Source organism: Camelus ferus, chromosome 2 (assembly GCF_009834535.1).
Source record: "Camelus ferus isolate YT-003-E chromosome 2, BCGSAC_Cfer_1.0, whole genome shotgun sequence".
Classification (NCBI taxonomy): Eukaryota; Metazoa; Chordata; class Mammalia; order Artiodactyla; family Camelidae; genus Camelus; species Camelus ferus.
Genome location: NC_045697.1, coordinates 10,264,574 through 10,292,231, shown reverse-complemented (window position 1 = coordinate 10,292,231; position 27,658 = coordinate 10,264,574). Strand labels below are relative to the sequence as shown.

Genomic DNA, 27,658 nt, shown 5'->3' with positions numbered 1-27,658 from the left:
AGGGAGGTTTTTAGCTGTTATTTCTTCAAATAAATTATCTGCCCCTTTCTCCTCCTCCTGGAACCCCTGTAATGCAATTGTTAGTAGACTTGATGTTATGTCAGAGGTTCTTAAACTTCCCTCACTTTCTAAAATTCTTTTTTTGTTCAGCTTTGGTACTTTCCACTACTCTGTCTTCCAGTTCGCTGACTATTCTTCTGTATTATCTAATGTACTGTTGATTCCTTCTAGTTAATTTTTATTTTAGTTATTGTGTTTTTCAGCTGTTTGTTTTTTTCTTTACATTTTCTAGTATTTGTTAAACTTCTCACTGTGTTCATACATTCTTCTGAGTTCGTTGAGCATCTTACATCATTATCTTGACTTCTTTATGGGTTAGATTGCTTATTTCCATTTTGTGTAGTTCTTCTAGGGTTTTGATGTTTTTCCTCATTTGAAACATATTCCTCCACATTTGGCCTAATTCTCTATTTATTTCTGTATACCTGGTAAGCCGGTTTCCCTTCCAAGGTTGGAAAAGAGGATTTACATTGGGAGACATCCTGTGGGGCCCAGCAGCACCTTCCATCAGCTCACTAGTGCTGTATGTTTTAGGGTTGTTCCCTCTGTGAGCTGTGTGGGCCCCTCTGCTGTGGTAGGGCTGACTACCGTGGGTGTACTTGTCAGTGGGGCTGGCCCCTGGCCCATTTGGCTGCCAGGGCCTGCTTTGTACGATGGCTGCTAGAGCACTGTTGGTGGGGCTGAGTCCTCCTGTGGCAGGCTGCATGTCCCAGGGCATTCTGGGGCTGGTGCTTGCCCCCTGGTTTTGGGGCTGGGGTCCTGGCTTTCAGGGCTAGGGGACCTGGTGCTGATAGTGGTCCACTGGTGAGCTGTTAAGCCTTTTGCACTAGTAGACTAAAGGGAGGACCACAAAATGGCGCTTGCCAGCACTAGTGTCCTTGTGGTAGAATGAGCTCCCCTAGCCTGGCATCACCAGCATGTATGTCCCCAGGGGGAGTCCCAGTTGCCCTCTGCCCCTCCAGGAGGCTCTCCACGATCAGCAAGTGGGTCTGACCCAGACTTCTTTCAAATTACCGCCCCTCACTGGGGCTTGGAGCAAGTGAGGTTTTGCATGCACCTTTTAAGAGTGAAATTGTTTCCTGCAGCCCACTCTGTCTCACATATGCAAGCCCCACTGGCCTTCAAAACCAGACCTTCTAGGGGTTTGTCTTACAGGTGTGGAACTCCTGGAGCCCAGTGCAAGACTTGGACCCCTTGCTTCTTGGGGAGAACCCATGCAATTGATGTTATCCTTCTGTTTGTGGGTTGCCTACCCAGGGAGTAGGTCTTGAGTCTACTGTGTCTGTCCCTATTACCCATCTTATTATGGTTCCTTGGTTATATCCTTAGTTGTTGAAAATCTTTTCTGCTAGTCTTCAGATTGCTCTCATAGATGGTTGTTATCTTTATGAGCCTGTGGATTAGGTGAGCTCAGGGTCTTCCTATTCATATGTTGCTTGATAAAACATTGTTACTTGATTTAAATTTATCTTGGTTTTGTGATTGATTTTGTGAAATAGTAAAACTTTATTTTAAGAATAAAAGGCCACAGTTATGTCAAATGCCTTGTGGTACCTGACAAACTAGGTGCCACATACTGGGCAGTGTTGTAAGTACTTTATATACACTGACTTTTAAAATTAGGACAGCAATGTGATGAAGTCGATAACAGGACCACTCTGATCTTATATACGGGGAAGTTAAGTAACAGGTTAAGTAACTTGCTGATGGATTACCCAGCTAGTGATTGGCAGAACTAGTATTTCTCCAAAGCTCATGCCCTTAACCACTAAGCTATCCTGTCTCTATAATGGTATATTGGTAATGACTCTTTTGGGTCAGACCTTGAAATTCCTTTGAAGAGTTCACAGTAGAGGTGTCAGAGTCATGTAAACACATAATCATAATATAATTTGATAGAGAAGGGCATAAAAGAATAAAGCAAAAGTTGAAAGTTTTTCCTTAACTTGGTCCCCCTGTCTTTACGTTTTGTTTTTGTTTTATTTTGCTTTTTTAAGTGAGACTATTCCAGCTACATCAGTGGTTCTCAGCTGGAGGCATTTCATCCGATAAAGGACATCTGGCAATATCTGACAGCACATTTGGTTGTCAGCACTTGGCAGAGGGGAAGAATGCAGCGGGCAGCTAGTGGGTAGAGTCCAGGGACGCTGCTCAGCATCCCACAGAGCCCCACATGACAAGTGATTACTTGGAACAGCGTCAGTAGTGCTGCTGTTGAGGGAGCCTGTGTTACATATTTCTATTTTTGCACATGTCTCCATGTCACACATTTAATCCCTTTTAATATTATCTGACTTTGTCTGGCTTAGTCACTTTGGGCTGCTAAGACAGATTACCATAGGCTGGATGGCTTAAACAGCAAGCATTCATTTCTCACAGTTCTGGAGGCTGAAAAAGTCCAGAGTCAGGATGCCAGCAGGTCTGGTGTCGCGTGAGAATTCTCTCTGGTTTGCAGACAGCTGTCTTCTCGTTGTGTCCGCACATGGCCTGGAGAGGAAGTGTGCTCTCGTGTCTCTTCTTAGAGGGCACTCGTCCCATCATGAGGGCTCCGTCCTTATGACCTAATTACTCCCTAATTACCTGTCTCTAGTACCATTGCCTAGGGATTATGGTTTCAACATACGAATTTGGCGAGGTGGGGGACACATTCAGTCCAGAGAAATGTCTTAATTTTTAAAACTACTTCCCTTTTGATGAATATTTAAAATACTCTGTTGCTTCAATTGGTGCATGTGTGTGTATGTGGGGGCACGTGTGTACATGTGTGTGCTTGCTCAGTATTCTTGAAGGATAAGGTCTTAGGGAGGAATTCAGTTGTTAAAAATACACATTTTATATTGCAAAGTTATTTCTCCTTCCCCCAGAGAAGTTGTATCTTTTACTAGGTCTTAAAAATACGATTGATACTCTGCCGTACAGGCAAAAAAGAAGAGTATTCCAAGTAGAAAGTGAGCAAATACAGACCCAGGTGGACGTTCGCAGGGTAAGGGCCAGCTCTAGGTAGTCACAATTGACTTTAGGCTCAGAGTGGCAGAGACGAGGCCGACTACTAAATAAAAACACTTATTTTGCACATTTGGAAAATAATGCTAATTTTATTTCATTATTTGCAAGTATTTTCTTCCCTCTGATGGATCAGTAGAGCTTAAAAAATATTCTCATATCTTACAGTTTTAACATGATATAAAAGTACAATGAAAAAAAAATTACCTGTTGCGTATAAGGGAGGCAACATAGATCCAAACGGACAAAACATTTTTGGGATACGGGTGGATATATACAGCTAAAGCGAACTCAACATTTGGAGCATCGATGCTGTGCACTCCAGTGCTATACACAGCTTCAATCAAAGGCTTTACTTCAGAGTAGGGCATGTGAAGGGGGAATCCAGAGAACTGAAAGAAAAAAACCCGACATTTTAAATTATTAGGGAACCTGAAGTTTTCACTATATTTTCCCTAGATAAATGAGTGCAATTCTTAACATTCTTAATAAGAAGTGTTCCTTCTAGATCTCGGAGTCATTTATTTAGTTTTGTTTTTCTATTCAGCTATGTATTAGCAATACAGAAAATGGAAAGCAGCTAAATGTCTTTTTGTTTTGATTGCTAGCATATTTACTTGGTGTATGAGACACCAGTTAGTGACCCGGTCACCATCCACTGTTCCCCTCCCTCTTCCTTACATCCCTGAGTTGGAATAGAAACCCATGCAATTCCAGGGACCTGGGTTAAGTTAATACATTCTGTTCCCCTGGCCTCAGTGTTGATCCACAGGGAAGAGCATATGATCAAGGAAACTTGTGAAAAAGTGATGGCGCATGGGTGATCTCCTGCTCAGTCAGAACCGTGGGTGCAGATGTGAGTCTTGCCAGGACCCATCCAGCCGTTTGATACCACGAGAAAAGCCAGCCTGAGGATGATGCCGTCACGTGGAGGAGGGCAGAGTGGGCGACAAGGAAAAATGGTACAGCCCTGATAGCTCCTCACCCTAACTTTTACCTAAATAAGCCAGTAAGTTCTTTTTCTTGCTCAAGCTTGTTTGAACTAAGTTTTCTGTTACTTGAATTGAATTGTGGCTGAAAACTTAGCTGTAGAAGTTAAAGGATACGTTTTAGTCAGCGAATAGAATTAAATATCCAAGGTGATACCACACTGTTGAGCCAACAAGGCTTACTGTTTTAGTTTGAGACGGCTCTCTAGGTTTTATTATCCAGCTATAGGATATGAACACACAGCACTACTGGCAGGCAGTAGAGAATATATATTATCTAGTAATGAGAATTTTTCTTTCCAATGAAAAGCAGTTAGTATAAAATCATATCCTTTAAAAAAAATCTGATCTAGAGTGGTTGGTTTCAGCTTTATGCTCAGTTGAGTCTAATATGCTCTTAGCCAGATAGTTTGAATTTATTTAATACTCCTGCAGTTTTTAAAAGGTACTATTTTTCATTGGATACTCCTACAAAAAGGGATGGTATTTTCATTGTATAGAGGCATTTTGCTGTTTAATGATTGGTTCATTTTTGCATTTGAACTTTTAATCACATTTTTCAGTCTGTGCTGCTTCATCTGTGTACTTTGGAGAGCAGTGTAGGTATTTTCATTCCAAAAACCTATTACCGAGCAGTTTCCAATTTGAAATGAAGAAACCCACAGACTTCTACCAACCCTGTAGTCTCCCAGCTGCCGGAGCAGCTCTGCCCGGTGGTCGTCTTCCGCGCCTTCTCCTTGACTCCTTTCTAACAGAGGCAGGAAGTGGCGCAGGGTGGAGGCGCAGTATCTGTTCCACCGCGTCAGACGGCGTGGCCTCCAGTCCATGATTTTTTCTTTCAGTATTTTTTCAATCCTGTTTATAAAAAATAAACTCCATTTCTCGGTGACTTGACTTTTCCCTTGTAAGCAGAAATAAAAAATAATGTTTAGAAACTATTAAAAGAAAGAAGATGTTTTCAGGAATTAGTTGTTCTCTGTGAGGAGCCCAAATCAGGCTTCAAAACTTGCATTTGAGAGTAAACTGGTGTTTTCTAGTAATAATACCTCAAAAAGAGTCAGATTTAACCTTATGCAGTTTGACATGCTGCTCTTCACATGGCTTGAGACATTAGAAAGGGCACTACTGGCTTTGAAATTGTATCTGGCTGGGCTCAGAAGCGCCCTCTAACACTTAACATGTATGTGGGCCTCTCTGAGCCTCAGTTTCCATGCTTGTGAAACTGGGAAAATAAGTTATATTTTACCAGATTATAAGGTTTATTGGGCCTCAAATGGGCTCTTAACAGCTTTCTGCCTGTGTTAGGTTTATAAAGTAGCTGAAGGTCAGTTAACCACTAATTGGACAAAAGCATATTTAAGCTGAAGATTATGACACTGTCTGAACAAGACCCATAAATAACATGATGTTGAACTCAGGTCCGAGGTGAAGCTTTTGGAGAACTACCTATCATTGCTGGACTTCACGGCTGTGTGTCCCACACCATGTTATATACCACAGCCTTCTTCTGGGCCTTGGGATTTAGAGATCATATCTGTACTTGGTATCTATAAACACGAATTGAAATTTAGTTGCCCGAATTATCTCACATCGATGCAGGCTGAGAATTGTTTGGTTTGGTATTAACACTCCTAGTGGCAGGTTGCATGTGGATTTATGGGTATCACGTGACCTGTCTTGTAGTTCGGCGGCGGCCACTTTGTCTGTGCGCTGGTAAATTAGCTCTTCTGGCTACAAAAGAAAAAATAGTTCAGAAATTCTGTAAATCATTTACACTTCATTTCCATAGCTATACATCATTTTCTAAATCTTTTTTAAAAAAATTATAAATTCTCAGACTTTCAGTTAGATATAGAGAATAATGTAAGAGCTGCCAGTGTATCCATGACCTACCTTATAGTGCTTTGTAGTTCTCTCTCCATTTTACTACCCTTCTCTCTCCTCACAGAAGTAACCGTGCCCTGAATTTGTTTTTTAGCACTCTTTCATTCAACATATATTGAACACCTGCTGCGTGCCGCGGACTTTTACAGGTGAGGGGATACAGCTGTGAATAAAATTCCTGCCCTCATGGTGTTTACATTACAGTCAGTGGAGATAAGCAAATTAGTGAAATGTGTTTATGATTTAACTACAAATGTATGTTTTCCTAAACAATATATTGTATGGTTTTGCATGTTTTCTAAACTTTATGTAATAATTTTATACTGTGACTATGCAACTTGCTTTTTCTCCTTAACGTTGTATTTAGAGATAATAGCAAATGCTATTTTCAAGTATTTACTAAGATTCATTGATATTGACATATTTGTGTAACTACTATAAAATCCATCATATCCCTTTTTCCTTCTGTCATTCTGTTTCCTAGGTTTCTACAGACAATGTTCCTGTGAAAACTCTTATGTTACCTTGTATACGTAGGAGAACTTATCTATGGTGATTTTTTTTGAAGCTTTTTTGGGAAAGGTTTGATCCACAGTAAAAAATGCATTTTCTATTAGACACACAGAAAGACATATGTATATACCTAGCTAGCAAGTTTAAAGTTTTAATCGCATGCTTTACATAATCTACTGCTGTCCAGGTCTCTCTGAATTAATGTTATGAGCCCCTCCTGGGTCACGCTGTACAGTTTGATTTCATGTTTCAGTGGCAGTGATGAAATTAATTTAGTGAATTGAGACCAGCATTTAAAAAATTACATGGAATATGTTTTGTGGTATTTTTTAAAGTCATGGGATTCTATATCAGAACTTCTTCTTTCATGTATGTATATCCTGGTTCATGATATGATGGTCTATTTCTTATTGTGAGTTGGGCTTAACTAATTTTGAAAATCAAATATTATTCTAGACTAAATATCTAGGAGTAGAATTAAGGCTCAGAAAATATCTGGCCCCCCAGTATAATGATGTCAAATTCCCCACTTTCTTTGTCTACATTTGTTAATAATAAAAAAAAAAAAGTACCTGAACACTGGAAAGGCCAGGATATGGAAGGCTTCTTGAAAAGAAAGATTTCCAAAGCTTGGGCTTGGTGACATCAAAATTTATCCTTAGTGGGGAGTCATATCGTTGAATATTAAACCAGATCTAAAAAAGACAAGACTACATCAGCATATATGGTAGCAGACGTCTACGTATATATGCATGTGTGTGCAGGTATGTATGGAGACAGCAAGAGAACATGTAGCTTGCACACTGTCATATTTTTATCTGTAAAACTGATGAGAATTTTACAATCAGTGGCATCATATAGTTGTCATGAGCCATTTTTCCAGATTTTTTTTATATCTGCAGTTGAGGTACACCTTACTGTTGATTGTATGTTGATGAAATAAGGTAGTTCCTGGTGATAACCTAGAATTTTTTAGAAGACAGACAAGGCTACTCCTTTCTTGGGCTATTCTCTCCTAACCCTGCTCTTCCCAGCCTCCTCACTAGTGTTAAGTCTCCATCTCTCTGCTTCCATAGCACTCTGTAACCTCTGGTATGTGAGTGGCTGTCTTGTTGAGGCACTGTAGCATACTGATTCTGGAACCAGACCACTTGCATTTGCATTCTGGCTCCAACATTTACTACATATGTGACTTTAGACAATTAACTACTGTGTGCCTCAGCTTCCTCCTCTACACAAGTAGGATAATGGTCCTTACCTCATAAAGTTACTGAGCAGATTAAATGAGTCCTTATTTCAACTGTACCTCTTACAACAATGCCTGGTACATAGTAAGTACTCAAAAAGTGTTAGCTATCTTATTACTATTATTAGTATTTATCATTGTTTATAATTATCTATCTCACTAGACTATTAAATGTTGCCTTGAGGACATTTGCCATGTGCTTTATTCACTGTTGTATCTTTAGCATCTAGCATAGTTCCCAGTCGGCATATGGTAGGCATATGAGTGACTGCGTGCATGAGTGGTAAATTTGTTCATTCAACATAATCAGCAAGTACCTATTATATTTAGGCTCTGTTCTAATCACTGGGGATAAAGTTGTGAATGAAACAGAGTTTCTACCAACATGCAGTAGCTAATGAGAAGACAGTGCAAACAAACAAGTAAACCCATGGAATATCAGATGATACATGATGTAGTAGACTGAACTATTGGCCCCGATTCTCCACTCATTCTATACGCACATCCTTGGCCCTGTTACTTGGCAGTTCCTACCACTAAAAGGGTAGAAGTATTTCCTTGCCTCTTGGTCAGGAGAATGGGATAGAAAGGTCAGTGTGTAACTTCTGTGTCCAAGCTTAAGAAGCTCTGTGTGTTCCTGCTTGCCCTCTTGTGCCTCTGCCATCGCCGCAAGTCCCAGAATAAAAACGCATGAAGCAGAGCTGTCCCTGCCCAGAACCATCCCTGCTGACCCACAGTTGCATAAGAGTAATTGTCTGAAGCCATCTAGTTTGAAGACGGGGTTTTACTATTTTATTGTGGCAATAGCTAAGCTTACAAACTCTGTGGAGAAAACTGCAGGAAGAGGTGAAATTTTAGGGTAAGCAGAGAAGTTTTCACTGGAAAGATAGCTTTTGATCATAGATATAAGAAGTAAGTGACAAATTAATGAAGATATCTGATAAGGGGAAGGGTCATCTATGCAGAGGAACTAGCAGATGCAAAGTGCTTGATGTGTTTGAGGAACAAGAAGAAGACAGTGACTTCAGAGGAGTGAGCAAATTAGAGCAAGAAAGAGATCAGCAGAAGATGTGGGGGCAGGGCAGTTGTCAGATCATAGAAGGCCTTGTGAGCCACTTTAAAGATTTAAGCTTTGACTCGTAAGTGACTAAGAAGCCACTGGAGTATTTTAAGCAGAGGAGTGACATAATTTACCTTCTATTTTAACAGGAATATTCTTTGTTCTTTTGAGATTAAACAGAAGAGGGTAGATTCAAGTAGGTAAGTCTCCTGTTGGGCTATTTTGAATAGTCCAGATGAGAATATACAAAAATAAACTCAAAATGGATTAAAGACCTAAATGTAAGACCAGATACTTTAAAACTCCTAGAGGAAAATAAAGAACACTCTTTGACATAAATTGCAGCAATATTTTTTTGGATCTGTCTCCTAAAGTAAAGGAAATAAAAACAAAAATTAACAAATGAAACCTAATTAAACTTAAAAGCTTTTGCACAGCAAAGGAAACCATCAACAAGATAAAAAGAGAACCTGCTGAATGGGAGATTTGTAAATGATATGACTGATAAGGGGTTAGTATTTGACATGTATAAAAAGCTCACACAACTCAACATCAAAAAAATAAGCAACCAGGTTGAAAAATGGGCTGAAGAACTACATAGACATTTTTCCAAAGAGGAAATGTAGATGGCGAAAAGGCACATGAAAAGGTGCTCGGCATTGCTAATCATCAGGGAAATGCAAATTTAAATCACAGTGAGCTATTACCTCACACCTGTCAGAATGCTGTCATCAAATAAGAACACAAATGTTGGTGAAGATATAGAGGAAAGGGAACCCTCTTATACTGTTGGTGGGAATGAAAATTGGTGCAGCCACTTTGGAAAACAATGTGAAGGTTTCTCAAAAACCTAAAATTAGAACTACCATATGACCCAGTAGTTGCACTTCTGTGTATATATCTGAAAAAAACAAAAACACTAATCCGGAAGGATGGATATACCCCAGAGTTCATAGCAGCATTATTTACAGTTGCCAAGATACGGAAGCAACCTAACCATCCATCAACAAATGTATCAAGATGTGGTATATGTATACAACGGAATACTATTCAGTCATAAAAAAGAACAAAATATTGCCCTTTGCAGCAACATAGATGGACTTGGAGGGCATTATGCCAAGTGAAATAAGGCAAACAGAAAGACAAGATACAGTATGATATCACTTATATGTGGACTCTAAAAAATAAAACAAACTAGTAACGGTAACAAAAAAAACCACACTCAGATACAGAGAACAAACTAGTGGTTACCAGTGGTGGGAGGTACACACTACTGGGTCTAAGATAAGCTACAGGGGTGTACTGTACAACATGGGTAATATAGCCAGTATTTTATAATAACTATATGGAATGTGACCTTTAAAATTGTATAAAAATTTAAAAAATAAATAATAATCCAGGTGAAAGCTACAGTGGTATGGACAAAAATGGTAGCAGTTGAAGGCAGAGCCAGTAGAATTGGCTGATGGATTGGATGTCAGAGAAAGAAAGGAATCAAACATGTTTCCAAGTATTTTGACCTAAGTAACTGGATTGATGGAGTTGCCATTTATTGAGATCAGAAAGACTGCAAAAGGAAACTGGGAGTTTAATTTGGGCATGTTAGGTACATGAAAGTGTTGAGTAGGTAGTTGGACATTTGAGTCTGAAGTTCTGGGAGCTAGGTGAGATAGAGATACAGATTTGGGGGTCATCAGCTTGTGTGTGTTCCTAGGGGGAAGTATAGATAGAAAAGGGGTTTGATGAACTTTGAGGATCCCTGGTTTTTCAAATTTGGAGAAATAACAAAAAGCAGCAAAGGTCACAGAAAAGTGGCAGCCAAGGAGGTAGGAGGCCTTGATCCTTGGAATCCAAATCAAGCAATTGTTTTAAGAAGACAAAATCTTTCAGAACTACACTTTGGCTATAGGGTAGGGAATGTGTTAGAAAAGCAGTGAGAAATAACACTGAGGAAAGAGCTGAAGTCAGGTTACATAAAGGCTTTCAAATAAAAGGTGAGAAGTTTATTCTAAAATCTGTATACAGTGAGGTACTGTCAATACTTTTTGAGCCATCAAATGATGAAAGCTGAACATTCGGAAACATCAGGTGTCAGTGTACCAAATAATGGACTGAACTGAAGACAGATGATTAAGTTGACTACAGTAATGCAGGATGAGACGATAATGGCATGACTGGAAAACAGAAGAGGTAGAATCTATGTGACTTGGTATCTATTAATAGGATTGAATTAGAAAGAAGTAAGGGGGGGGGGGAATCAAGGACAGTTCTGGGGTTTGAATCCGGGTAATTGACATCCATAGAAATAGGAAGGCCTGGAGGAGGAGCTGTTTTAAGAAACAAAGGAGAAGTAATTTGAGTTATGGACATCCTGAATTTGAGACTTTGACAAAGCACCTGGGTGTCCAGCAAACAGCTGAAAGTTGAGGACCCAAAGATTCTGGTCAGAATGATGACTTCCTTGCCAGGATAAACTAGTTAGAGCTATGATGAATAATAATAGGTATGGTCCTGCAAGAAATCTAAATAGAGAATTTTCAGAAAATCTACTTTTAAGGTGTGGGAAGAAGAGCCAGTGAAAGAAACCTAAGAAGCTATTGCAGAGAAATGAAAACAGTCCTTTATCAGTAAACCAAAGACGGGAAGGTGTTGTGTCATGAGCCATAAAAGGGAGAGGAGAGTGAGGATGCGAGTATACCATTGGATTTATTTATCTATCCATTAGTAAGACAATGGTACTTCTCAGAGTTTATTTCTGTAAAATGGTCGGGAAGAGGAGCTAGATTATAGGGGGTTCAAGTCTGAGTTTACTGAGAAAGTGGAAGCCAGAGGATATAATTAGTATTTAAAGAATTTTGGAAAGAGAGGGGCAATGGTAGTTTGGGGTGTAGCCAGGTGGGGAGAACACAGCTTAGAATTGTTGGACTTCTGAGCCCATCTAGAGGTTGAGAAGGAGCGAGAAAACATATAGAGCCAAGTTGGAACAATTAGCGGAGCCAAATGTTGGAGTAGTAATGGAAACACACACATGGGTGGAGAAGGAGGCTTCCGTCTTGGCAAAGGAGTGAAGGAAGAGAAAGACTGACAGTCCAAAGAGGTGGTGCGGTGGAGCAGAGGGCAGTTGAGGTCCCTAGAGTGCCAGGCCAACAAAGCGAGCCTGACCGTCCTCTCCTGCGCATGGCCGGGGCTTAGAGCAGGTTCAGAACAGCTGCCGTGAGGGATGGCTGGCATCATGAGCCTGTCTGGTCAGAAGAGGAGAAAAGGGGGTCTGTCTTCCTCACAAGACTTGAGCTTTATGGAAATTAGTCAATCATACAGTAATTGTTTTGAGAACTAATGATAATTTTGACGGAAAGTGGAGTTCTTTGAAGGCTTTTTCAATACCTGTTGACTCTGCCTGATTGCTAATATGACCTTAGAATGGTTCTCCACATGTAGATGGAGCTTTTAATTAAAAATAATAATTAACATGCAGATGGCGCTCTACAATGCTCTTTTCACATTGTAATTAATAACAATTATCATTTGCCGAATACCTATGAAAGACAAGTACTTCGCCGGATGCTTGCCATGTATTTCTAATTTTGGCAGTAATCCTGAAGAGCAGACTGGTGGTCTGCAAAGCAGGGGGCACATCACAGGGATGTGAGAAGAGAATATTAGATCTTCTAATTATTTATTTTTACTTCAAGAGTTTCTTCTGTGTATAATATAAATAATATAACGACACATATATAACTTATAAATGAAAAAAACATATATTGGGGATGCATGCTTAAATGATTTTTCTGACAGAGATCACTACGGTTAGACAGTGATTTAAAAAACAGTCACGTTAGCCAACACAGTTGCTACTGTGTGTTAGCTGCTTTGCATTGATTATCTCATTTACTTCTCACAACTACTCTACGAAGAAATGACTAGGAAATACCTTCATTTTACCAATGAAGAAACTGAGGCTGTATAAGATTAAGAAACTTTCCTAAGATCACACAGCTAGTAAATGATGAAGCTGGCGTTTAAATTCAGGCAGTCTGATCCCATAACTCGTGTTTTTGAACAGTGCTTTCTACAGGACCCTTCGTAATTAAATGCGCCTCCCCCGCGAAACCGGGTGCAACTGGATCATCTGATGGTACATGGGAATCTCTTAAGAAAAAAGGAAAAAGAAGAAAGGAAGAAAAGTCTTTTCAGGTGATAAATGTGCCTTATTTAGTTCTCCAGCACTACGAATTAGGCATTGTAAATACGTATTTTGGAAAGGAAGACGGGGCAGAGCCAGGATACAATCTCAGGTCCTCTGAATCTAAATCCTACATTCTTCTTTAGCCTCATTCTGCATCTTGCCGATTGGGTGACTAATTCAACCAAAAATTGTTATTTAGGACCGTTCTGCCACTGTGCTTGACGCTACATTTCTTTAAATGGTATATGTAGATGTTTATATAAAATTTTTGATATGTAACATGTTATTAAAGTCAGTAGGTCAAAAAAAAAAAAAGCAATAGTCAACCGACTGTATTTAAGAGGAAATGGTACTACTTACATTATCAGGACCTATTAAACAGCCCACACTTTTTAAGGGACAGAATGTATCAAATTGTCCATAAAAATGTCCGCTGCAGGGATTCCATATTAAATAGTGACTTTGCTCCCGAGTTAGCACATAGGCAGTTGGGCCCTGAAGGAAAATAGCCATTAAAACAGTTTCTGATTAATTATGCAATTCGGGTCGAGAGTAGTTCACAGATAATCATAACTTTAGTTGGGCCCTGTTTTCTAAACCCCATGGCTAATGGTGAAAATTAGTTTGAAGTTCTAGATTGTGCTGGACTGAAAAATAAAATCAAGTTTATTTTTGCAAAATTCTTGCATGTGCTACTAGTGCAGTGTAAGTGACCCCACAGGGATAGGAGAAGTGTGTTACTCCAACCAATATTCTTTAAAAGAATTAATTAAATGGGATATATATTTTTTCAGTTTTATTGAGATAAAACTGACATCCAGCACTGTATAAGTTTAAGGTGTACAACGTGATTTGACTTCCATACTTCATGAAATGATTACCACAGTAGGTTTAGCGAACATGTATCGTCTCAAATAACATTAAAGAAACAAAAAAATTTTTCTTATCATGAGAATTCTTAGGATTTACTCTCTTAATAGCTTTCATTTATAATGCACAGCAGTTTTCATTTTTTCTTTTAGGCTTTTTATTCAACCTCTTTAATACTGTAACTGTATCATCTCCTTTCTTCCACACCTAGAATTAAAATTCTCAAAAACATGGAATGATAGAATGAAAAAATTACATAATTACTCATTAACTTTTCCCCTTATTACCTGTATACATGTCTCAGAATAACAGCAGTAATTCTACCATGAGCACTTTTAGTTATCTTTATTGTGTTGTACATTACTTGTTTATCTTATAACTGGAGCTTTGTACCTTTTGCTTACCTTTATCTAATTCCCCTTCCCTGCTACTCCCTGCCTCTGGTAGACACAAATCGATCTCTTTTCTGTGGGTGTTTGTCTGTTTGTTTTTGAAGTGTAATTGACCGACAACAGTATGTTAGTTCCGGGTATACAACATAGTGATATTTCTATTCATTTCAGAATGATCACCATGATCAGCCTAGTTGTCATCTGTCGCCATACAAAGGTGTTACATAATTGCTGACTATATCCCCCACACTGTACATTTCATACCTGTGACTCACGTATTTTAGAACTAAAAGTTTGTACTTTTTAATCTCCCTCACCTCACTCCTTGGCATGAATGACACTTAGATCACTAAGGAAATCAGAATTCTTAGTAACAGAGGCTGGAGGGAGCTCATACTAAAAAGACAGAGCTAGGTAGGGTCTATGGGTGCGAAAGGGCTCAGATTTGCCAAAAACACCCTGCAGCATTTATTGTGTAGGGCCCAAGTACCCTCAAAACCATTTTGTGTCTTACCACTGGAATTTCTGGACCACTTTCCTTGCAACTCAAAGGACTGTTATGAAGAAACTCCTGTCCATGACTTGGAACATAACACAACCACGTTAGACAATGACGCTGTTAGAGCCGTCCTGCCTGGCCTTACCTCGGGAATGGCACTGCCCATCACCAGCCAGGCCTTCTTCCCCAGGGACAGGAAATAATTGCATAACAATACTGCATGCTCTTCTTCATCTCCTGCCAGGAGATCAAGAAATTGCTGACAAAAAGAAAAAAGAAAAAAAAAAAATGTTGCACTGACTGACTGCTTCACTCTACATGGGCTGTACAGAATTTTAAAAAGTTATTGTTAAAATTAGTGCCTTAAAGCATAAGACCTATTTTAAAAATATTTTTTCCAAATTTTGGTGCTGTGTTGTTAATTCAATAAAATTAAAAAAACCACTTTTAGTTGGACATGATGTTTTCTCTGACACTGATGACACAGGCTTCTAGAATCAGTTACGAGGTGGAGTGGGGGAGACAAATTTCAAAGGTTAAACTTTTTTTATTTTGAATTTATATATGATAGCTCCCTATGTGCTAAACACTTTTTAAAAGCTTGATTTTTTTAGAGCAGTTTTAGGTTCACAGCAAAGGAATTCCCGGATTTTTCTTGCTCCCATACAGGCAAAGCCTCCCACTATCAACATGCCCCACCAGAGCGGTACACGTATTACAACCGATAAACCTACCTGGACACACTGTCTAATTACCCAAAGTCCATAGTTTATACGTAAGGTTCACTCTCGGTGTTATACATTCTGTGGGTGTTGACAACTCCGTCATTACAGCATCATGCAGAGTGTCTTCATTGACCTGAAAATCCTCTGTGCTCTGCCTGTTCATATCCTCCAACCCTGCCACCACACTGCTTTAAGCACATTGCATGCATTAATTCACTTAATCCTAGAATAAACCTTTGGGGGTGATACTCTTCCCATTTTACAGATGAGGAAGTGGAGGCACAGAGAGATAAGGCATCACCTCGGAAGTGGTCAAGATAGTCTGACTCTAGAGCATATTAATTATTCTATTCTTTGTATATCTTCTTATGGATATCTTGAGGTTATGGAAATTTTATCTTTAAAATTGTCAACATTATGTTGCCAAAATATATTGGAGAAAAAATTTTAAAGTATACTTAAATTTCTTTCATTTAGAGCTATCCTTCAAAGGGAGTTGTATAACACAGTTCAATTTTATGCAAACACAGTGTGATGTGAGATTCAGAAGCAGAATGAATACCAGTGATAATACATGTTTGTTTCATACTACTGAAGACCCATTTGTAAGTTTGTGTAGCGTGCATTGGTTGTAAGTTCCATGAGGTCAGAGGCCATGTTTATTTTGCTCATAGCCAGAACTCGGCACAGTGTCTACTACGTGATAGGTGACCAAGAAATCCATACTGAATGACTAATAACATGCTTTCAGATGCCTGTAAATTAAGGAATATGCAATTTTCAAATGTAATATATATTGTGATTTTGATTATTTAATAAATAAAATTGGGATGTTGTTAAAGTAACATTGGGAGGATAAAATAGCATTAAGATATCTGAAGTGGGATGTGTGTGTGTGTGCGCACAGATACTTTTCTTTAACTTCTGAACTTTGGGCAACTTGAACCAGGAAGAAAAAAAATACTTCAGAATTTAGCTCATCCTGCTAAAGAGATGGCCATGTAGATTTTTATAATGACTAATGAGTGTTGCAGTTTAAAATTATGCAAGCCATTTAGTAGTATTCCATGAAGTCAGCTCAAACCAGTGAATCTGTGAGGAAGAACTACTTACATCAGATGTGCTCCACAGGTCACAGATACCAGCAAACGAAACAGAGTCAGGCAAGAAGGGAATCAAAGACACGTATCGAGCCACCAGTTCCTGGTCAAACAAAATTAGCTGTAATTTTTTTCTAATAAAATAGAAAGCTGGCTCTTATTTCTTGCAAGAAAGTTTCATATATCACAAACATTTATGTGAATGAAATGAAACAAATGCTCACAAGTGCAGCTAAGTGTTGTGTTAATACTATCTCATTTAATCTTCTCTAAACATCCTGAGGAGGATTACTGTCAGCATCCACCCATCTTTTACAGATGGAGGAACTGGCTCTTGTGTCTCTTTGAAATGACCTCATTCATCTTCTTTTCTCCCCCACTTACTTTCTGGCATAACAGGACTTTCCAGGATCATCTTGTATTTCCCCTAGCTCAATCCTGAAAGCAGCCAGTTCTCCAAGAAGCCCTGGTTCCTTCTAGAGGGCAGTAGTATATAGTAACCAAGGTTAGTGCATCATTGTGGGTATAACTCATATTTCTGTAATTGCTAAGGAAGTTGAACATCCTCTCATATGCTTATTGGCCTTTCATGTTTCTGACTTCTGGGAATGTCTTTTAAAATCTATGTGCAGTTGAATGGTGTGAAGCAGGCATCTGTTTTTTATTTTTTCCATGTGTAAGATTGGTGATCCCAGTACAATTTGTCATATATCAGGATTGAGGGAGTGACATTTGAGTGGATCTGTCTGGATTTTTTAATTCTCTTCCATTTTTCTGTTTGGTATGTGTGTGTCAGTACCACTGTACCTTAATTACCAGGGTCTCGTAAGTACCTGGATATATGATATGGTGGCCCTTCCCACTGACTTCTTCTTCTTCAGAACTGTCTTTGTTATTTTTTGGCCCTTTGCTCTGCCATATATATGTTAGAATCAGCTTGTCAAGTTCCACTACAGATCGTTTTAAAAATCTGGTTTTACAGTCTTTGTCTTTTAACTGGAAAGTTTCATCCCTTTGCGTTGATTGTGATTACTGGTAAATATTTTAGACTATTTCTACTACCTTATTCTGTGCTTTTTATTTTTTATTTTTCACACTTTTCCAATGTTTTTTTTTTCTTCCCCACTCGCTTTACCCCATTTCACTACTTTATCTTCTAGTTTAGAAGTTATACTCACTTTAAAAAATCCTTTTAAATTCTTAATCTAGAAATTTCAATATGAATATTTAACTTAAACTCTAAAATTAATAATTATCTTTGCCTTCATCTTGGAAAATACAGGGGCATTAAAATACTCTCATCAATCCTGTCCTGACATACATGCATTTCTTCAGGATTTTTGTCCTGTCCTGATTTTTCAACCACATCTTTTTATTATTGCTGTGATTTACAGTGTTTGCTGACTGACTCACAAATTTCCCGTTCTCTTCGCCTATCATTCTGTGCTGCATCTAGGATTTTCTGATAACCTTCCTTCCTTCTCTCTCTCTCTCTCTTTTTAAATGGAGCTACTGGGGACTGAACCCAGAACCTCGTGCATGCTAAGGATGCGCTCTACCACTGAGCTATTCCCCTCCCTCCTTCCTTCTCTTTAAAGTATATTTTTTAGAAACTTCTTAAGGGAGAATCTTTTGGTTGCAAGTTCTCCCAGTGTTTGTGTAAATGATAGTTTCACTGGATAGAAATGACTAGTTTGATGGTTATTTTCTTTTAGGCTTTTGAAGATGTTATTCCTTTTCTGGCTTTCACTTGTGTAGCTAAAAAATCCACTGGCCTAATTATTGTTCTTTTGTAGACAATCTGCATTTTCTCCCTAGCTGCTTTTAACATCATCTTTGTTTTTGTAGTTCCCTATGGTATGCCTAAGATTTAATTTCATTTTACTTATCTTCTGTAGGATTCATTGGGCTTTTTGAATCAGAGAACTGTTGTCTTTCGTCAGACCTTGAACGTTCTCAGCTCTGTCTCTTTGAATATTGCTTTTCTCCTTTTATACACAATTCGGTCCTTCCCCTTCTCATCCATGTCTGTTAACCACTCCTTTATATCTTCCATTTTTTTCTTTCTCTGTGCTATACTCCAAGTAATTTCTTGGCGTGTGTATTACAGTTCACTAATTCTCTATTTAACTGTATGTAATTTAACTCTGTATTTAATTTTCTTTGCTGTCATGTTTAAACTGTTCAGTTTCTCATTTTAACTTATTCTTTTATTTCTACAAGTTCCATGTAGTACTTTTAACACTCTGCTTGTCAGTTCTAATAGTCTGTTGTTCTTTTGTTCTATTTTCAATTCCCTAGACTTCTTAAATTTATTAAACATACCTATTTTATATTCTGAATCTGATCATTCTAATAAGTGCAGGCTTTGCAGCCTGATTCTGCAGTTGGTTGTTTCTGCTAATTCCTACCTTCTTTCATAGTGACTTATTTCTTCACTGATGATCTTTTATATGTTCGTGTTTCTTGGAAATCTTTCTGTGGAAACTTTCTGAGGCTGAATTTAAAGGATGTTCTTCTAGAAGGATTTGTTTTTGCTTCTGACAAAAACTCAGGGCCATTACCAATATGGACTACTTTAATTTTTTGTTGAAGTTTTTGGGGGTCATAGCGGTAGTGTAAATTTCAGTCCCAAATGTGAATAAATACAGCCCAGTGATTAGGAATTCTCAGGAGAGACTTTTCCTTTTTTCTCTTCCATCCAGAGACAAGATTGAGCACAGGAGGTTTCTTTCTACAGGGCAGGGTATTTCCTAGTTTACCTCCCAATGATTTTGCCCTTCGGGAGTCCCAGCTCTGTAGCTGAGTCTCTAATTCAGCCTTGCAGCCTACTCTAGCGCCACACTCTGTTTCCTGTCTCTAGCAGCCTGTGGCCCATTGAAACTGAGCTCTGGGCATCAGGAATTACAGGATGACCTCAGAGCGAACACTATTCCAAGCCCTCACCCTTGTAGAGTCTTGCTTTCTTGTTCCCTGTCTCTGGTTTCCTCCTCACCTTATTTCTATTTCAGTCATGATTTAAAACATGTTTTAAATATTTTACTCATAACTCTTAAGTGTTCTCTACTGGAGAAGGTTTCTGCATATCTTCTATGCTAAAGAGAATAGAAGTCCCTATTCTGGCTTTTAATAAAAGTTGAATAATAAAAAGGTAAATGAAATGTGGAACACAAGGTGTTTATATATGCAAATAGGTGTATCATTACCTTATCCCTAAATTACAATATTAATGACTTATTAGCAGCAATTACTCTCTATACTGTCCACCCTCCAGACAGTTAGGGGTTACAGTATCGACCTAAGAATAGCCCGTTTAACGTACAGTGTCTGTTCACGTGAGATCACAATAGGTCTGGTGCTCTGCAGGCAGAACATGGTGCATGTATATTTAATACATCAGCATGGATGCTTTTTGTGGTGATGGCCTATGTATATACTTAAATCTTGGAAATAATTTTTGCTTGTTTTGAATTTAATGATTAGAGCATTAAGTATAATACTGAATAGTTATCTTGCTATAATAGAAAGTGCATGAGTTTTGACATCAGAGGCCTAGATTCAAATTCTAGCAAAGTTATAGAGAACACGTAATGAAAACGTGTTTGTATAAGACGTGGAGAAAGTGTAGATACAGCATCTTCCCAGTGTTAATTTTCTAGCACCCAACATAATGCCAGGGAAGCAGTAAGCACTCAGTACTTAACTGCTCACGGAATGGATGGACTAAATGATTATCCTCGCTGGCACCTTCAGACTCTGTTAAAGAAAGTAAGCCTCGTGGTACTAAAATAGTTGTAATCCTGACTTTAATCACCAATGACCTTGATATAGTTACTGTCCTAAGTACTGTGAAATACGGTAACTGAGAGGGCAGTACATTGAAATTTTAAAACCTTTTTAGCACCAACACTGATTGGCTATGAAATACTTACTGCTGTTGCCTGGGGGTTGTTGGGGTAGGCATTAAGGAGCTCCTGAGGAGGGTTCAAAGGCTTGAGATAACGCGTAATAAAGACGGTCTTCCCGCTGATGTCAATCACTGTTGTAAGGCACTGACGATTTGGAAACTTTAGGGCACATTCAGCTTGAAACTTCTCTGTTGCTTGAAGCAATTTCTCATCTTCCTGAGAATCAAACTTTAAAAAGAAAGACTCTGTGGAATTTTTTTATGATTACAGGAGACGCAGTAGAACCTGTTCAGATCCCACAGTCAACATAAACTCAACATGTGTCAGGAAGCATGATTTAACGACCTCTTACAGAACTGTCACGCCCTGGTGTTCCTGAAGCTTTGTTTAATTATATTTATAATCTAAAAATTAGATGGGTTTATTAAATACATTAAATATATCCAACAGGATTGAAAGAAAGTAGTCAACAGGCAAGCAGCGCTATGGAAATTACTGGGTTAATAAAACAACATATAATAATTAAACTATGATGTACTAATTCTGATGAGACCCAGCAATGGTTTTATTTGTATTCTGAGACTGGTTTTAGAGGGGAGAGGAGCTTAGAAATCTAGCATCTCAAATGCAAAGCCAAAGCAACTCATGTTAAAAGGACAACAAATTTACAGGTATTTATGGGTATGTTCAAAAATTTGAAATCCATAATCAATGTGATAGATAACACTAACGTGTCTCAACGTACAAGGAAGCAGACCTAGAAATGTAAAATGTGTAATAGTTTTCTTAGGTGGTTTTCTGATCCAAGATGAGCCAAGTCCCAGACTTTTTAAAGTAACTCAAAACAGATGAAACAGAACAAATTTCAGTTGTCTCTAGATGTATGGTGTCATTACTCCCTCCAGCAATTGCTGAAAAGTAGCATGAAAAAAGCAGATATTTAAATATTTTTATAAGAATTTTGTTGTTTAGTATAAAAGTATATGTATGATTGCTTATATTTCAAAGGATTTGAAGACAAATGCACAATTTTATTAGAAAATTAACTCTAAGTAGAATTTAGATTCCAGGCAGTACTTGACAGTATTTATTTATTTATTTATTTATTTATTTATAGAAATTTGTCAGTTTTGTTCGTTTTTGAGGAGGGAAATACATCCAGCTATATCCCCTTCACACTCGGCTTTATTTTTTTAGCATTTAAATCTACTGATACATTCGTTTACTTTGTCTCCCTCATAGAGTAAGATTCCTGAAGTCAGGGATTTTGTTTTTATCAGTTTTTTATCTCCAGTATCGAGGATACTACTCAGCACATGATAACTGCTTAACAAATGTTGTTGAGTAAATGAATGGGAACATAGAAAATATCCCATTACTTTTTTATGACTTTAAATACAATCTAAAATATCCTAATTGTTCTTGATCCTCTTATATTGGAGCTGGATTGTGGCTCTTGGTTCTAATTTGATTGTTGTATCCTGAGAAATTTGGGTAGCAGTTGTGGGGGTTAGGTAGGATGGGGGCATCTCCAGAAGCCTCCTATACGTTATCACTGGATGTCCCTCGACACCCGAATCTTAACATCGTCATAATCATAACCATCCACTACTCTGCAAAGTGCCAAGACATGGCAGCTACCAACTAGGTATGATGAAGGATAGATAAATAAATGAAAAAGGTGAGCTTATAAGACTTTGGTATGGGTGTGTCACAGACTCTTAAGGCAGAAATAATTGTAACTTTAGAAAGGTTAAGAATTACGAAATGGATGGGTGGTGTGAAAAAAAGCACCCTGTTGAATTCATCTGTGTTTCCTTCCAACTCACTAATTTACATATTTCTCCAATTATTTGAAAAGTGTTTGCTGAAAGTCTAAAAGGTTCCAGGCACTCTGGATTAATGTATATGAAATGGTACCCACAAGAAACTGCTAGTCTAGAGGAGAACAGCAATAAGCAATCAGGCACTTAAAATACTTGACCAGAGATCCTACGGTGATAGACACAGTATGCTACCGAAGCATTGACGAGAGGCAGCTGTTGGCACCGTCCAGCAAGAACAGGAAAGATCTTGAATCAGCCCTGACTACTGGCTGTCCAAGTTGAAAAAAGTATGTATAAAACCTTTCCTACCACTTGGACCTTTATGTACTGCTGTGTATTTTGACTCTAACCAGTGCTTCCTGAGAGCAGGGCTCATGTCGGAATCATCTGCGCTCTTCTCTACACTGAGTATGCAGAAGGTAAGCATTTAACAGGTATCTGTTAATGATCATTCATACTTATTTAGGCCACCAGGGTGCCATTCAATGGATTGAAACAGTAATCTAAGGAGTAGTCTGTTATGTTGGTAATCTAAGAAGTGCCAAGCGGAAGTTAAATAGTAAAAGGATTTGGGTCGTTTATTATGAAACAAATAAATGTGAATCTGACAAATTCACAATCTGACTGAACATGAAATTTGGAAGATTCTTAACTGGGCCGATTCTTTGACCTCTAGGTTAATGTAAATATTTGCAGAAAACTGAATGAGGTTGATTTTCCCTTTGAATACCTAAACTGTGGCAGCTCCACTGACCAGAAAGAACTGTCACAACCACACTGTTTCTGTAAGAAGCAGCCCATGGATTTAAGGACCTGGAAACAGTGGAGGTAGCTCCCAGTACGCAAGTGACATTCAGACACGTGACTTCCCGATTCAGAGCTAAGTAAGAATCTTTCTGACGAAAAGAAATGGGCCAAAAGACAAAGCTGGACATTCTTCATGAATTACAGGCATCTGTAGTTCATGGCCAAGGGATCACACACATGTTAGGACCCAGCAGCTTCTGTTAGACGGCAGAGGACAGAAGCAGCTAATTGAAGCCTAATAACTATTGACTGATGACAAAACAAAACACTTAGTACCTTTTTAAGCATGTCACTCATCTATCAGATGCAAGAAAGAAAAAAAGAGGAAACAAGAGGAAGACTTTATTAACAGAAATGATCTATTTAAAATTTTTTTTTTCTGTTTTTCCTGAGACAATGTAAAGTAGGGGATGTTAAAATAAGAATTTCAGGAGTTGCTACGAATTTTTTGGGAAGTTCTATGAGTAAATACCTTGAAAAAAAAATCATATGGATTGGTTCAATATGGGGTCATGGTGGAGAGAGCACTGATCTGCTAATCCTGAAAGTTGCTGTTAAGCAGAAAAACAATTCTGGGTTTGTGGTCCCTATGATTCAAAATGAGTGCTTCTCGGTCCTGAATAATCTGCAGGGGGTCACTGAGTGGTGGTTTCTGCCGCTGCGTGTGCAGGGCGCCGGGTTCTGTCAGTGCACAAGCCTTCCTTATCAAGGATCTCCAGGGTCTGCGTTCTGAAGGGGCTTCCTTATGCCTTCACTGTAAAGGTCTAAGAGCAACACTCCGTAACAGCCACAGCGGGGCAGTGAAATGCCACGGAAGGCAGCGGCTGACCGCTTAGACATCTCATTTTAAGGAAGGAAGGCTATAGGATCTTAAAAACTCCTGCATTGGTCAGTGCCTGGGAAGAACGCCTGACAGCAAGGACATCTCTGGTTTTCAGCCTCAGTCACACTGCTCGCACGTGTTTTGGAAGCTCACCTCCAGATGGAGTGCTTGCTGACTGCGTCTGAAATAGCAAAATCATCTTTTATCTGAGAGTGTTCTTCTGGTAGACATGCTTGTTGGCTTTCTCTTGAGTTTATACATGAAGAAGAGCACTCTGAATACATGTTTCCCTCTCTAGAAATATTCTGAAATGTATATATGCTAACATGTTTTCTGGAGAACATATTTGTCACAGCGTTAGTGACAAATGCTAGCATATGAGATTAATTTGAATTTCAGTAGATTCGTTTTTCCAACAATCCTTCATGTTTTCCTGTAAATGCCTTGCAAATAGGAAATAATGGTGGTATTTTTCTCTGTGAACCACATTGTAAAACTGAAAAAGAAACAGAGGAATTGCTCATTCTTTGTCATCTCTGAGTCTTAATTACAGTGGATAAAGAGTCAGCATAACAACATGTGCAGAATGGCTTAGTTAACCGTGTGGGCTCACGTATGAGTGTAAGCTCCGAGGAATTTTTAGCCACTTCTTTAGGCTGCTTTGTCCCCAGTACCTAAAAAAATGCCTGTCATATAGAAGATGCTCAGTAAATATTTGTTGAAGACATATGCTTTAAAGTCAGACAGTTGTTTAATTGTTAGCTCTGCCATTTACTGCCCGGGTGACCCTGGACAGTTGAGCCTCACTGCCCTCGTCTCTCAGTAGCAGACCCAGTGTACAGGACAGCTGTGAGTTTAAAAGAGAGGACATACATCACTGTCTGACAGAGTAACAAGTCAATACATGGTGTTGGTGGAGGTTGTTATTACTGTATGAATTTATAATAATAAAAGGTCACGATCAATACTTTCTCCTAAATCCCATGAGGGCAGTATGCATCAATGCTGCTCAAAGTATGTTAAATTAAGAAAGTATCTCCCAGTTATGAAGGTGGAGAAACAGATGCTAACAAATAGAAGTCCTAGAAATTTTTTGTCTAGAGCTATGCAAAATTAGAGGACGTGTGCATATATTTATTTGTTTCTGTCTGAAGGCACTGAAATGGACTGTGGTGACCACTGAGGGTCTTAGCTTTATGATCCTATGAATTGATTCAATATACAACACAACCAGGATTGTGAGGTCAGCCTTGGAAATGTATGTCAGCACCCTTGCCAATAAATGTCAAGATAATAGAGCAGCCTGCTTTTCCAGTCTGTCATATTTCGTTTTCTTCCTGTTGAGAAAATTCTTTGAAAAGCAAAGCATGTTCATATTTGTCTCGCTTTGCTAAAAGTTTAAATTGCTGATCGACGTAATTATTGACACAGTGGAAAAAACAGACTCACACAGCTGTTCTCTCACCTTTGTTCTGTCCAGACTAACAGAGTAATAAACAGTCGCTGAAGTAAGGGAATCTCTGCTTGTGCCATTTAGTCCAAGTTTATAAAAGTGGAGCCTGGCAAGCACTTCCCACGTTTCATCTGCGTCAGACGCGCGATTTCAAAGAGTATGCAGTTACCTTTTCTCGAACTGACTCCCCGGGAACCAGCTGGGGCTCCAGGGTAATGAACAGGGTGATGTAGGAGCCTTCACTGAGGCTTCGGACAGAGTCAAAACCCCGCTCAGCAATCACGCTTCGCTCCTTGCTGTAGCCCAGAAGAACTGGGGGAATATTGATTTTAAAGGTTCCTTCAATCTGTGAAGAAAATGCGACTTGGTAAGCCTCCTGGTGATTTTCCAACAGAAGTTCAAGGGCAAGTGTCAACTCCTCATCATCTGATGAATTTAGTAAACGCTGCTCAGACTGGTATTCAGGGCCCCACCCCCCTAACCTGGTCTCTCCAGGCTGGTCTCCTTAAGCTCGCATAGAAAGGGCTCTGTCTTTTCCTGCCTTCTCTCCTTAGTTCATGAGAGCATGTACAAATTATGCAAGTTGAAACCAACACCAGATTGCCTGGGCTCAAATCTTGGATTAAACTCTAAGTGACTCGGCTTCTGCATTTGTAAAAAGGAGACAGCAGTAGTACCTACTTTGTGGGGCAGTTGCGTGCACTCAAGGCTTAACAGACGTAGAACACTAAGGAAAATGCCTGTCGTAAGGTAAGTGAGTGTCAGCTAGCGGTCGGTCCCCTTCTCTGGAATGCCCCAGCTTCCCGTCTCCACCTTTTAGACTTCAGTCATTCTTCAAGGCTCGGGTCAGGTGTCATCTTCATGGTTGCTTTTGTTACCTCCGCCAGCCTCACGTACGGGGCACTGCTTTCACCTGTTGCACAGACACGTTCTGCCAGACTTTGTCGTCACGTGCATATTTATCGTATTTTTTAGATAATTGCTCTTTGCAAATAAAATCTGTGCACCCTTCTCCAATGTATAGCAGTGTTTTGTATTGAGTAGGTGCTCAATAAATGTAGGCTGAATGAATTTCAGGCCGTTTACATGAAATGACCTAACTTAGGTAGAGGTTCAAAAAGGCAGAATTTTTAGTCCTGTGTAGTCAAAGCACCAGTGAGGTTACGAAAGACTGTCCACTGCTGCAAAACTACTGAGGCGAGCATCTGAGATTCACGGACTCTCAAAGAATCCAATTTTTATTTCAGTCTTTTGTGGCAGTTATGTCTCAGGAGACGTAAGAGAAAGAACTTAATGCCCTCTAGAGAGGGATTAAGTAAGCTTTTGTTTATTTTCCTCCTTGCATTGGTAGAGCTCCCCCAAAGCCCATACCAGGCGGAAGAGGGAGAAGAGAGCATAAAGCCAGCGCCGTGTGAAGTCCAGCGGGAACAGCCAGCACATCTGCTCTGCTGTCAACGAGACAGATGAGCCGGGAGGGGACCGGCAATGCTCACGTCTGGAGCTGGGCAGTGCTTTGTTCTGGAGAGCTGTCCTGTGCGTTGTGGGACGCTTGTAGTGTTTCTGGCCTCAGCACACTGGATACCAGTTGCACCCCTGCTAGTTGTAACAACCAAAAATGTCCTCAGATACTGCAGAATGTCCCCTGTGGGTTCACTTCAGAGCATGAGCTTTGGAAGCAGACAGACCTTTTAAACTGACAAACCTAATGCAAAATCAGTCTCAAAAGCAATACTGAAACAAATAAACGCAAACACTGAATAGCTCTCCTTTTACCAGTCTCCTTTAAGAATAAGCCAATGCAAGCATGTTGGAAGCTGGTAAAAGTTGAATTCCAGCTCTGCTGTAAGCTTTGGGATTTGAGTAGTTACTCACCCTTTTCTTCCATTTCTTCATCTATAAAATGGAGACAATAATGCCTATTGGGTTGCTGTGACGTTTAATTTAGGTGACATATAAACTAGCTGGTAATGGTATATAATATGCGCCTGTATAATATAATATAGTTACTCCTATTATTAATACTGAATCAGGATTCTACTTGCTTTGTGTAGTTTCATACTAGGACCTACAAATGAGGGTTCCAGGGAGGACAGAAAAGAGATTTACAACAGAGCTATTGGAAAGAGAGCAAGCTACCCCGTGAGGTAGGGAGGGCCCTCCTTCTAGAGGGACATTACCAGAGTATGGACTTCTCCAGGGTAGAGGAAAGGAGATTCCTTTATCAAGAAGGGGTTTGGAGTCATTACTTCTGAGTACCCTTCCAAATGTGATGCCAAATAACGTGGGCAGTTTGATTTGCAAAATGATGTGCTCT

At 39.2% G+C, this 27,658-nt stretch overlaps 1 protein-coding gene across 1 annotated transcript in view; it reads right to left on the bottom strand.

Moving 5' to 3' along the window:
* Window positions 1-3,135: 3,135 nt before the first annotated feature.
* Window positions 3,136-27,658, bottom strand: part of CC2D2A (coiled-coil and C2 domain containing 2A) — a 114,371-nt gene continuing 89,848 nt past the window's right edge. Inside the window, 9 exon segments of the mRNA XM_032494328.1 lie at window positions 3,136-3,455; window positions 4,730-4,907; window positions 5,725-5,783; window positions 7,022-7,144; window positions 13,302-13,436; window positions 14,848-14,961; window positions 16,541-16,630; window positions 20,460-20,663; window positions 25,514-25,690. Of these exon segments, the coding sequence (XP_032350219.1) occupies window positions 3,267-3,455; window positions 4,730-4,907; window positions 5,725-5,783; window positions 7,022-7,144; window positions 13,302-13,436; window positions 14,848-14,961; window positions 16,541-16,630; window positions 20,460-20,663; window positions 25,514-25,690 (1,269 nt within the window). The 3' untranslated portion in view covers window positions 3,136-3,266.